This window comes from Anthonomus grandis, chromosome 16 (assembly GCF_022605725.1).
Source record: "Anthonomus grandis grandis chromosome 16, icAntGran1.3, whole genome shotgun sequence".
NCBI lineage: Eukaryota > Metazoa > Arthropoda > Insecta > Coleoptera > Curculionidae > Anthonomus > Anthonomus grandis.
In genome coordinates this window covers 15,695,486-15,709,582 of record NC_065561.1, presented here as the reverse complement: position 1 = coordinate 15,709,582, position 14,097 = coordinate 15,695,486, and the positions used below count along the sequence as shown (strand labels likewise).

The window sequence follows — 14,097 nt, the reverse complement described above, 5'->3', positions numbered from 1 at the left end:
CCGATGATGATTGTATGGATGTTGTGGTGAAATACTATTACCAGTTTTCCAATTGCTGTCAACGAAGTCTGGACAAATATGTTTGTATATATGCAACACTAACAGTATATACATATTGTGTAACTGCAATCCAATATTCCTGCCAAATACGACAAGTTCATTAGTTTACCTATAGATTTAATGAGCCGCTTTAATTCTGTTACAACATTCAGAATTTCCATGAACCTTAATTTTTGTCCTAAAATAGGTCTAGGAAATTTCGATTTTGTACTTGTAGATGCTGAATCATTTTTAATGCTGGTTTATATCTTTCAAAGTGGCAGCATTTAATTTCCTTCACTTCACTTTTTAGAAATAATATGTCGTTGGTGTATGTATTGCATTTCTGTTAAAGTTGCTTTGTGTTTGCTGTGATTTTCTTTTCATTATTATTGGAATATTTTTTTTCTATTTTTTGACTTACTACTGACGAGTTTGTACGTCTTGGATTAAATAAACGGATTTAAATTTAAATGTTGGGACTGTTAAATTAGCTGGTAACTTTTAAATGACCGAAAAGCTGATGCGAACCTCTTCTTGACAAATGTAGAGGGGTTGTTTATAACTAGTCCAACTACATAAAAAATATATCGGACTGATATATACATATATCTATTTTACCATCAATCGCTTTAAGGATTTGCTTTATTGCTTCTACTATTTCTTTAATATGCTAAGTTCTTTGAAGTGAATCAATTTATTTAAGGTTTTCTTCAATAATTTCTATAATTTTTGATTTTTCCTCTATAAATTTATTTCCATCAGTGTGCGGCATTAAACACCACATGGAATTGATGTCACTTCCATGTTTCTGGAAAATATAAGACTGGTAAATGTCTTCATAAAACACAAATCAGTTCTAGATTGTACCAAGTATCAGTTCTAAATTGTAGCAGCTGTCAATTTTAGTTTCAATTAAAGTTTTATCACTAATTTTAGTAAATGGGTATGCAAACTCTTATCTTTGTCATTCTCTTTCTCTAATAATTGTATTATCGTGCTGATATATTGTTGAAGGTGCACCCGATTTTAACAGCACAAACCCCTGCAAATGGTATCCTGCTGTATTGCCATTGAAATCGGGCCGTGTGTAGTGACCTTTAACTATCTATTAATGTCAGGAATATTACTTAAGTCACTGCTGTCAACTTAAGTCACCTTAAAACGGGCGGCAAAAATTATGCTTCGGCCAATCATGATGCTGCTTTCTTTATGAACGATTATGGTTTGAGGTTATTTTGGAAATGTGTTGGTTTTTTAATTCTGTTTTCATTTTATTTTGACTGACCGCTGACGTTCTTATAATTATTAATATAAATATTACAACTAGAATAATTCCTCTTAACTAATTACTCAACTCATGAACAACATACTAAAGGTTACCCAACTTAATTTTCAAAGCAAATGGGGGTTTCAAGGAAGATTTGTAAAAAATACAATTTTTAATCAGAAAAGAATCAACTATAAGAGAATCCAGTTTAGGAAGCTTAAGAATGATTACCCACTCTGGAACCTAATAAAGAAGATCAAAGGAACTCACGTGCTACTTGCCAGTGCAATTGTTACAGAAGGAAAGCTTACAGTAGAGGATGATTTGTACACAGCAGTAAAGGATGGTGAAGCAGCAATTTTGGAATTAATGGACGAGTTGAGAGACTTAATTATAACAGTTTCTAAAGAATACAGAGATTCTTTATCCAAACAAATAGACATAATTAAAAAGACTGGGGATGAAGCTTCTGCAGAACTGCCACACTTTAGGACACTTGCTCATGCATTAAGTAATGAATTAAATGAATATGTGATTTTACTTAAGACTCTTGGAGAAATTGCTTATGATCAGACTTTGTTGAGTATGGCTGTGGGAGAGGAGGGCATTGAGAAGATTTTGAAGGGGTATAAACAATTAGAAATTTTATTATTGAATGAATTTGAGAAGAACAAGCAAAAGGAATTGGAGCTTTTAGAAGCAAATATAGCTAAAATTAAATCAAAGTAGAGAATTACTTATATGAAATATTTTATAATTATTAAAATATATAGGGTACCTAAGTCTTGAAAATAATGGTAATATCAAATAATAAATATACATATGTTCCTAAAGAAATATGTTTTCTAAAATTTATTATATTTAGGGATATATTTTACACACAGAGTGACTACTAATTAAAGATTATATCTATAAGAAACAGATGCTTGAAAAACATTTAACATAAAGTGATATTTGATAAGGGATATTAATGATTCTTACCACTAGATTTTGTTTGTATTGATCTAATTAGTCCTCTAGGTTAATTGATTGTGTTCACTATATTTCAAATAGACCTTTTTTAATAGCCTATGTCTTAGAATCTTTGCAAAGATAAAGGAGCTTGGTAAATTTATTTTAAAATCAGGCTTGCATGTCTCCCTACTTGTAAGTTCATACAAATATTTTGGGGACATACTTTTTTAAAACAGACAGGCACATCAATTCTCTCAATAACACATATCATATATGTATGAACTTTTTGCTACTGAACAATACCCTGAAACACCTTGTAAACATTTCATTTTCTGCTGTTTTGTTTTTCTTAATACCTGAGGTACAGTCTCAGTGTTACATATTATGATACTGATCAAATATCATAATGTGTGTCTTGAGTTTCAAGGGATTTAGAGGCTGTTTTGTTTCTTGGTTTGCTCTCAAGCTCAACTGAAATAAATTTTAGCTATTGCTAAAAACATACATTCCTGGTAATGAAGCTGAGAAGGTATAAAATATGTGTGTGTAAGCAAAACTTTCATGAACTACTGAAAAAGTAAAATCTTATAAGATGACCTAGACCAGTTTGGTGTAGGTTTAATTGATAAATCTGCCGTGCATGATGACAGTGATCCACACTAGCCAAGTCTCTGTATTTTTATACGCCAGGAATACTCTCTAGTATAAATAAACATAGTTAATATTTTACATTTCAGTTTTGACGCCAACAACTTAAGAACAAGGCTACTGCAGTTTTTTTAGCCTGTCTAAATATTCCGGTATTTATAAGGAATATATTCAGGTAATTATAAGGAATCGCAGCTTTGTGATCAGATTTAATCAGATCTAAAGGAGATTTATACTCACAATCAGAACACTAGACAAGTCTTAAGTAAAAATGTAACTATCTCAAAGGCTACAAAGACAGAATGTCAAAAAACTTTAACATATACTTCAGCAAAAATCTATAATCCACTTTCCTTAGAACAAATAGAAATAAACCCTGTAATAAAATTAAACGTGAACGTCACTTGATTAGCATGATACACATAGTACTCTTATAGTTTCTATAGTTATAGTTGTTGTTAGCTATAGTTTCTGCTTCTTTCTGGTTTTTTTCATTTCTTTTTTTCTCCTAATTTAATTCAGTTAAGTTATTAATTTTTGAACTACTTTGAAATCAAATCAAAATATGCTTTATTGTCAAAACAATAAAATATTCCATGGACAAAGCTAAATTTGAACAAATCTACTTTAAAAACGTTTACGTTTATTGTTAAATATTATATATATATCAAGGTCGATCACATTAGTATGAAATAATACAAATGTTTCTCCTACATTAGAATTTTGTAAGAAAGTCAATGGATCAATTGCAGGAATAAGATCCTTAGTTATCTTTCTAGCAATATGCAAATAGCAAATGATGATCGGGAATTTTGCTACTGCGTTGTAAAAGTTCTAAAATGTAAATTTAAAAATATATGCCATTCTTGGCATTGTATATATTTTAATTCTTGTTATGTAAAAACTAGAAAGGGTTTGACCAACGCCTGAAACAAGTATATAATGCAATCGTATTAAGAATTTCATCATTCATTATTTCTATTTCAGTTTGGTCTTAGTTGAATAGTGCTAAAAAACTGTGCGAAAAAACAAACTTAACGTATAAATAGCGAACTAAATTTGATAATCTGATTTGCCCCAAGTGCATGAGCCTGCAAACGTACCCTAAGGAAAGCCATTGAAGGAATTGGCAACGATGTTGTTATTTATGTGATATTGTGATTGTATTGTTGAACATCTGTTTTCCTGATAAATTTTGAATGTTTCTATTACAAGTATTATCTAGAATATCCAGAATTGAGCATAGTATATCTAGAATAATTGCATTTACATAAGAAAACTTCCAATTCCAGTAATATCACAATATGTCGTTATTACGAACTTACCGGCATTTATTAAAAAACCATTTTGTAGTAATTCAAGCAGCACAAACCGGGCTTTTAATGGGAGTTGGAGATGTTTTAGCTCAAACAGTTGTTGAAAAAAAGTCTTTTAAGGAATACAAAGTTCAAAGGACTGCTAAGTTTGTTTTCCTTGGTGTGGCATTTGTGGTAAGTACTTACATGTGTACATTTTAACACCATAAAGTGTAGAAATAATAAAACATTGGTCCTCCGAATATTAATTCTATTTAATAGATAGGCTAGCTAATTATACAATTTTCGGTTTTTAAAATATTAATTTTTGACCCCACTCTTTCGTTTTCTGAACTTCTGATTGTCCCGAGATTCTAAGTCAGTTATGTTTGGTTTTACACCATCCAAAAGTATTTTATCTGGCTTATTCACAAACCAACCTTTAGAAGAATTCTCTCATTCATAAACTTTGTGAATATCTATCAGCTGTGTATATAGGACAAGTCATGATTTCTAAGTTTGCAGACAGGTAAAACAAGCTTTACAGAATAGACCTGGAGAGTTATAGAGATTATTTATTATTATAGTCTCTTTTCTAATTCTAAGATTTTAAAATGTTAATCAATATCAGAGTAATTACTATAGGTACTTAATGTGTGAGTCCTATAACAAATAAATCTTAAAACTACTCTCACACATCTCACATCCCACGGTACCTTTTAGTCAAAAAAATAAAAAAAATACATGTCATTATGATAATATCTATATTCTTAACAAAACAATATATAAAACCTATATTTTAATTCTAAAGATAACTTAGATATAGATATGTACTCAAATGAGTATAATGGTAACTTGGCAGACAAAACAACTTTTTTATTTTACAAAAGAAAACTTATTTTAATGAGAGTGATACATTATAAAACAGGTTCTTGACATGTTATGCAAGCCCATCTAGCTCTTTGATGACACACAGTGCACTTTAATTGCTTTTCCAGTTTGAGTGGCAAGTGACCACCTTCGTGTTGTCTAATCGTTTGAAGAACTTGAGCAGCAGGTTTCTGTTTCACAAACCGTGATTTGCCAAAACAATTCAAGTAATGCAACACAATTTGTCTTTGGAATCCAAGCAAATCCATTTTTTCTGCTGAGGATAATTGATGTAATCTCCATGAATTTACAACTGACATTCACCATATGGGTAAACAGGCACCACCACCACTTTTTACCGCGAATATTGATTCGGTAATTATTGCTGACTGCTTGTCATGTAGATCGACGCCTCCCATATGTTGGTTGTAAGTTTGAAATAAAAATGGCTGAGGAACATCAATTTTTTCTTTTGCAGCAGTTGACCAACGTTTGACTCTTGACAAAGGTTCAAATTTGTCATAATTTGTCGCTAAAGTTACAACGCTATTATCCTTCCACCTTACAAATAAAACATGAGAATCACTATCATACCTATATTCATAAGAACCACGTTCCTTTTTCTGAAATAGTTTGTTGTTCGTCAGTGGACATTTTTTGGTCCTATTTTCCCTAATAGTGCCTGTGGTCCTCTGGCCTTTTTCTCTAAGTGTCTTTAGAAGGTCAAAACTAGTAAAGTAGTTGTCAAAGAACACAGTATGGTCCGAAGGGACTGCAATGTTTTCTAATAGGTCTAATACTACCGTTGATCCTAAGGGTAATTTTGAAGCTAAAGCGGGATTTGACGATTTGGCACCGCAATACGTATCAAAGGAATAACAATATCCTGTGGAGCTGGTCAACATCCAGTCCTTATAACCAAAACGGGTAGGCTTGCCTTTTATAAATTGTTTTGAGGGATGGTGCCCAAAATATTTCACCATAGCTTCATCTATTGAGAGCTCCTCGTGAAAGATGCCCCATTGCAAAAAATTTTGACTTAGAAGATCTACCAAAGGGCGCAATTTTGCTAGTTTGTCATTCCCGTCCAAATTATTATTATTGGCCATCTCTTTATATCTTGAAAACGATTTCTAGACATGGAATTTGCTATAAAGGGCACGTCAGCGTCTTCATCAAGGCTCCAATAGAGACGCTCACGGGAAAGCTTGTGATATCCAGTAAATAACAAAATTGCAAGGAACAATTTTATGTCAGCTCTAGAAACTAAAAAGGCATGATTATTTTTTTGAGAGGAATATAAGTTTGTTTCATGTACAATATGGTCTACAATCTTGTCAGCAAATATTTTTTCAGATTAAGATTAAGATTTCAATTGGAGTACAATCCTGTAAGTCGCTTTTGACTATTTCTAACCGATCAGCGGCCCCAGGCGTTTATGGTAAAGATATATCAATAATATTTTCAGTCCATCTGGGTTCACTGGATTTTTCTTTTTTTCGCAACGATTGACCAGCATCTTCTAGTTTGATAGCTGCAGAGCCTTTTAGTAGATTTTGGCGCAAAACAGATGACGGCATATCCATTTCTTCATCATTAGTATCTTCATTCTCATCCACATAGTGTACCTCAATTTGACCTGGGATATCCCTAGGAAACTGGCTTACTTCATTCTCTTCAATCAAATCATCATCTATATCCTCTTCGTCAGTCTGACTGTCAGGATCAGGTGGTATTATAATTATATCAGCTGGAACGTTCTTATTTGTGGAACAGATATCTTCTAGGGCAGCTTCAAGCCTTTGATACCTTTTACCATAAAAATTTGAGGTGGGAATTGGCACATAGGCATCATCATCAAAATCCATTTTTTGTTATCAGTTCTAGCAATAAAAAAAATATTGTTGGGCGACAGAGCCAAAGACATATTTTCTATGTTTTTTTGTAACAATTTATCAGACCATATTTTATCACAGATAAATTTTTTTACTTTATAAAAATTAGGACCCAAAACATTTTTCCTAAAATAGACACTGAGTGCCCACTGTACTCAAATAAGTACAGTAAGGTTCAGGAGGCCATTTTGTGACAACAGAATTGTAATATTACTGGCTTACAAAAACAAATACGTTTTATGATTCCCTAAGACCATTATAATCAACAATGAAACCTAGTGATTTATCAAATGGTAACAAAAAACAATAACTTATGTTGGGCAGTCACAGGATTTTAACACTAGTTGGACACTGACTATCAAAATCAACAACAACAAAATTCTGCATCGCGATAACCACATTTTTAAACGTCTACATGAAATTATACTTGTTTATAGATCCCTATATTTCACGGAAATTTCAAAATTCAAAAATATATGTCAGCACTAGGTCTTTTTGTTCACTGTACTCATATGAGTACAATGGGAACGAATGGGTTAATAAACCAACCAAAAAAAAGCAATCAAGTTCTTATTATTATCCTTCTTTTTAAAGGAAAGTGCTTTTATTTTTTTAACTTTTCAGAATAAACATTATATAGGTACTTGTTGTTTGTTAAATCTTTATTCTGTATTTTAGCACATTGTATGTGGTGTGCATGATATTACATTATTTGTAATTTCTATCATATTATTTATACATTTTAATTTAGTTTAATCTACAAAAATTGTGATGTAATTAGGCAAATAAAGAATTATTCTTACCATTATTATATTTTCTTTAATTTCATCTTATGTTTTATGTTTTTTTAAAAGAAAAAACTCATCTTGGTAACCTAATAAAAGTGCTTATTAGTTTTCTTCACATTATTAGAAGATGCCTACATAACTTCAGAGCCACATAATATGATTTTCTCCCAGCAACCACCAAGTGGAGGTTTTGGAAATATTAGAATTTAAATATAATTAGTCCTGACGCTAATATTTGGAAACACTAAGAATCCTAATTTTACAAATCAAAATTATAATGACTGACTTATGTCCCTGGTATATGCAGTGTTGTTGAGGATAAAATCTTTTAATTTAAATTGATTAGGCATACTGAGCTTCCTCAATGCTTAAATATTTTCTTGCAGCTGTTTCTAATATGAAATGACCTTTTTACATATTCTTTGAAGGAAAATATGCATAAAATCTAATGTTTCTAATTATATCTTTACCACTCAACAAGGATTTGTCAGAATCAGATCATTTTTTATATTAAAATGTAGCTGCTGAATTTCGAATTCCAAAAAACTAGAACTTTTAAAGCTGTGTGTAATAAAAGCAATTTTTTTTTAAATTTCATCTGTGGTAATAGTCAATACCATCATATAGAGGCATGAAAGATGTAGCTCCAGAGCCAATAGCATTGCCTGTTTCAGATTCAGAGTAGTTTTAATTAATAGCATGATTTGTATATTCTTTTTAAGTTCTGCTAACAAGAATTGGTTGTCAAGGTGGATAAATTCATACACCCAAAAGTGGCCAAGCCAATCTTCTCTTTTATTTAGGACCTGCCTAGCCTCAACAACTTTTGTAATAAATATGCTAAGATACAAAACCATAATTTGATTATAATTTTTAAAGTGAATACTGAGATTCTGTCTAAAATTGAGCTGAGGTTATGATACTATTTTTCCATTTAACCCAGAAAATCAAAAAAAAAAAATTGTAAACTGTTTCAAATTTTTTTATAATCTACTTATATATAATTTTTGTTTGTCTTGCAGGGCCCAACTTTAAGCCTCTGGTATAAGCTACTAGCCAGAAAATTCGGAACTCAAATGTCCCCAGCACTCACCCTCAAGAAAGTTGCATGTGATCAACTACTCTTCGCTCCCAGTTTTTTAGCAGTATTTATAACAAATATTAATTTACTTAATGGACGATCTTTTGATTTAATTAAAAAAGAATTGTCTTCTAATTATAAGGATTTACTGGTAGCCAATTGGAAGTTATGGCCTGCCGTGCAGCTTATTAACTTCTACGTAGTTCCTTTAAATTATCAAGTTCTTGTTGTGCAAAGTGTAGCTATTCTGTGGAATACGTATCTTTCATGGAAAACTCATAGTTGAAATTATTTAATTAGGATTTAAAAATATTGTGTTGCATTTTTGGTGCTTTAAGTTTAAAGTACGTAAACATATTTCGAGGAAAGTGTATTAGTATGTAGGACGACCGGAAAATGTTGCTCTTTAATGTTTTTGTTCTGTTTTATCTTGAATTTCGTTAGTATGCTTAAGCATGCGTAAGTAAATATACTGGTTAATGTCAGTTTAGTTTGTTTTGGTGACACCAACAATGTCAACAGATTTATTTTAGCCGTGTAAGCATTTTATTTTACTAAACAAAATTAGTTACAGAGTAAAATCCTTCAGTCACTTATTTATAGCATCATTTTTGTATAGCATTTGTGTAATAAATTTAGTTATAAAATAAACAGTGTTTTTTTCGAACAACCGAATCGTTAATTGTTAATACACGCACAGTTTAACAAATTCTTATGAATAGTAATTTTTTTTTTTTAATATTAAGAAACTAGATTTAGACAAAGATTAATGATAAAATAGTAATAACGAAGTAAATTTGAAGATTCTGAATCCTTGTCTATTCCCAAAATAGGAAAGAGGTATCAGAAGGGTGACCTCTTTCCTAAACGCCACATGACCATTCGAGTTTTGCTAATTCAGTAGTGAACTATTGAAGATGTTCTTGGAAAAAATAGAAATTTTTGTTAATGCAGATAAAGGAAGGGGCAAGGGGACATAGTGTATGCTCCTCGTCCTAATTGTCACTAAGTATGAGTGGTAGGGATTAGCAACTTCGATCCCTGTATTTTCAAAAATATATGAGTCAAACCACAAAGACTTTTCACACGTCTTTTCTGTAGAATATTGAAGTGAAATAGACCCAAGTTGCAGCAGCTCCAAAAGCAAGCAATACCATATCTCGGGTCTCGACAATGAAATATACAGGCGTGGCAACACACTTGGGCATGTAGGATATTACAGCAAACAATCCAATGCTTTCCACACAGTTTTGAGATGTGGCAACCGTATCTTAGGCGGTAGTCCTAGTTTACAATAGATGCATCAAGCAAATCTCCCTTTGAGTTAATTATACTGGTCTTAGTAATGTTCAATTTAAAAGTATTAGAACTGCGCCAGTTTTTTATTATCTCCAAGTCTTTCTTTACAAATTTTTTGAGGTGGGTTTGCTCCCTATGATGCCAAAGGACTATACTATCATCCCCGAAGGAGGAGATGCTGATGATCTTTAAAAATAATGACAGGAAAATCATTGAAGGGAGGAACAAAACAGGGCATAAGGCAGATCCCTGATTGGCATTTTTTTATTAAGAATTTCCTGTTTCCATAGTAATCGGGATCGTTTTATCTATCCGGGATAAAACATATTTTAAAAACTAATTACCCCTTTACCCTTCAAGGAGTTCAGACCTTAGGTTCAGTAAAATTCGTCCAAAAATGTGCAATACATATCAAATTCCCTATTTTAGCTACAATAATATACGCCTTAGCACGAATATATTTTACATTTAACGTAACGCAACATCGTATATTTTACAATTTTCGTCTAAATTTGTATAAACAGCTATTTTCCGAAACAAGGAAGTTATTGGAATAATAAAGCTCTCCGCGAGAATGCTAGGGAGTTTTCCTTTGTTGTAAGGCGGAGTTATCCATTTGAAAATACTGCACTGAAATTCTCAACCATCTCGTATGGCAGTATACATGACATCACGTAAAGGCGATAAATTGCTCGCCTCGATTGACTAATCAATAAGGTAAATAAATGAACGACTTAGAATAGGAGGTTGAAGGGGAAACTTAAATAGCAAGCATAATGATATAGTGCTGAGTGTATTGAAAGAGGTGTCGACTAAAGGAAAAGGAAAATTAGGCCTACAATCCATGTTTGTGTAGGTTGTATTTAGAGAATGGTGAATGTGGAGCCCTAAATTGTAAAGCAATATAGTAAAAGATAAACCAATGATAAATTCACTAATATTCAAGTCTTATTTTTGGAATAGCTTATTCTATAACAAGTTTGGTATAAACAAAATTAGTCAAGGAAAACAGCTCTACCGGTGTCGAATTTTGAATTCCATATACGTTACAAACAATATTTCTTGTACCACTAACATTTAGGTTTGTTTCATTTTTTTTTAAATTCATATTTGTTTGAATATTTTAAGTAAAATCTGTATTGTTGTGACGAATTCATAATGAGTTATTTATTTTGTTGGGTATTACGTCACTTTTATAGTATAAATCAATTTTTCAATCAAACAGTATCGCCTATTGTCTTGCAGTTTACGTATCTAACTAAGTCCCAGTACAAAGTGGAGTTAATGATATAGAAGATCCTATTTTGGACAATCTTAAGTCTTGCAAAGTATCGGTTGTGCATATCAGCCTTAAACAACAAATCCCGAGTCTAATACTAAGTGAAAGTATTGATACTCTGGCCTTGTAGAGCTGGTTCTTCAGGAAAGGGACGCATATTCTAAAGTCGTTCCTCCTCAGACGATTGAGAACTCTCTGATCTCGTTAGGGGGAGACGTTTGGTTGAATGTAATTGGAGTGGTTTTTTAGCAATTTGGAAAATATATCAGACTTGGTTTCTTCACAGATGGGACCTTGATTAAATTTCTTTGATGGAATTTCCCAAGAATTCACTGTAGCTACGTGATTCGTTTTTATTGCCTGAACTTAGGTGATCAGAAGTGAGAATCGGTAAAGTTTTGATGCTACATTAAGCGAATCGTTAAATATGGGGTTATATATAGGATTATGTGTTTACCCGCTTCTTGAAATATGGAGGTGCAAAAAACGTATATCCTTAGGAAAATGTCTTGTTTTGAAGATTGGTTACTTGCTCTTCTACTGTTTATTGCCTTTGCTTCTTATAAAATTAACTATGAATAATATCAATTAATTTCCAAATATTGAATATCAATAATTAAATTTTAAATGTCAATAAAGTGATTCATGTCCTAATAAACGATTTTCTTCTAAACAAAAAGCGCGCCTACAAAAACCCGAATGTTGTTCGGCGTTAAAATTCAATCAAACATTTAAACTGAATTCGGATTTATCGAACAACTAATCCGGAGCACAATAATATGGCAAGAAGAGGAGAGTAGTTCGATAAAACGGGATTCATTATTTTACGGCGTGTAGCTGTGCACAGCGATATATTTTACGCCTAAATTAGTTTCCCTCTTGTTTCGTAGGTTTTATTGGATTTTATTATACTATGTATGTAAAATGAGTGTTCCGTTGTCACTTTTTAATTTATACAAATGTCCTTAAATATTTACGTGACTACCACTTTATATTAAAAAAAGTTCTTTTCCAGTGTTCATAGTAGATTCAAAAACTCCTTTTTTAAATTATATGAAATCATACAGAGGCCAAAAGGGATTGCATAACATTTAACTCTCCAATAAAGTTCCTCCTAAATAGAGTAATTGTATAGGAATTCTTATCCAGAAAAATAAAATGCCAATATAGTTTCGCCTTTTTTCTTATTGCGAGCCTGTAAAAAGCGGGGTGGTCTTAGCTGAATATTTCTTTTGTTAGAGACAAGTTAGTGCCAAAATATCAAAGCGAAAAATACATTTGCAACAAATCGCAATTTGATGAAGAACCACTTCTTCAAGTTACTTTATTTAACGCTCTACACAAGTTTCGTCAGTTATGTCAGCATCTTCAGCAGAAAAGATTTGAGGCTACTACAAACTTCTGCATGATAAAAAGCGATTTTTATTCTATTTAAACGCATAAAGCATTATAGGCTTTATGGTTTTATGTTATTTTTAAAGCTAAAGTAAAAATGTAATTATATAATATTTTTTTAATGGATAAATAAATTTTTTAGGTCATATGCATGGTAACGGGTCACACTTTCCACTTACACGTTTTAGTAATTTCCGTGATGCTAATAAACTTTGATAAAATAAATCATTGCTAACCTTTCACATATAAATAGCCGATTAGTTTTAATCGGAAATTGCTGAATTGTAAATAATCGTTTAATTAAAATATGTCACTTCGGGCGTTTCGGTTTTTCATTTACTTTGTAAATTACTTTTAAAATAAATAATGTTCGTCGACCCAATTATGTATAATATCTTATTTATACTGTCAGTTAAATTAAGGGCAACAAACTTTATGGCAAATATTATATTTAAATATATTTTTTTAATTTATTTAACAATGATTTATTATGAAATAATGTAAGCAAATTTTGGTAGTTCAATCAAAAGTCTGGCAATAAATGGTTGTATTTTTAATTTTGAAATAAAGAGGAAATTTAAAAATTAATTTAATTACCCCGTTTTGGTGATTTTGTCATTTATTTGGTTTTGTATTTGTCTTGTCAATAGAGTATAAGCAAATTAACAGAAGGATCATTCAGTACTATCGTGAGGGTTCTTCTGCTTCCCTAAATACGCCATTCCAAATAATTTATTTTTATTATATACAGTAAAGTGGACCATTGAAAACAGGCCATAAGGTAAGGTTAACATAAACAGGTTGGGGAATTGAAGATTACGCATTGACTGCACTATTACATTCTAAAGCTCTATATATTTTTTTCAATGCGTTATGGCTGTAAATACTCTTGCGTTGTTAAAAAGTTGATATTATTAAACGGTCTTATACGGAGTATGGAGGCGATTCGGCAGTACGGAATTGTTTTCAATTACATACTTGCGAAAAAACAATTTTAAATGTGCAATGCACAATAAAGTGCAAAAACCTTTTATCCACAGGATCCAGGAGCAAGAACGATTGGAAGAAATGATTTGTAGAGCCCTGGAAAAGGACTTAACACGATCAAGTAGAAGTGTTAAAGAAGATTTGGGTATGGATCTTAAAACTGTTCCCGGTATTTGAAAAAAAATGAAAAGTGGAAGTGAAAAACATTGACGTAGCAACCGAGTGCGTGCGTGTTGCCATATTTCGACTTTAAGCACCTCTCTATACATAATGACGACTCCCCAACCTGTATACTTT

General features: G+C 31.7%; 1 protein-coding gene across 1 annotated transcript; it reads left to right on the top strand.

Annotated features, from left to right (window-relative positions):
* The first annotated feature begins 3,870 nt into the window (after positions 1–3,870).
* On the top strand, positions 3,871–9,491 carry LOC126745547 (protein Mpv17-like). The gene is made up of 2 exons (XM_050453428.1): positions 3,871–4,401; positions 8,782–9,491. The coding sequence occupies exons 1-2, from the start codon at positions 4,216–4,218 to the stop codon at positions 9,124–9,126; spliced, it is 531 nt and encodes a 176-aa protein (XP_050309385.1). The 5' UTR covers positions 3,871–4,215; the 3' UTR covers positions 9,127–9,491.
* The last annotated feature ends 4,606 nt before the right edge of the window (positions 9,492–14,097 follow it).

Coding starts and splice junctions, on each gene's coding strand:
- LOC126745547 (XM_050453428.1), top strand. CDS start 4,216: ATGTCGTTATTACGAACTTACCGGCATTTATTAAAAAACCATTTTGTA. Junction 4,402..8,781: donor TCCTTGGTGTGGCATTTGTG/GTAAGTACTTAC, acceptor TTTGTCTTGCAG/GGCCCAACTTTAAGCCTCTG.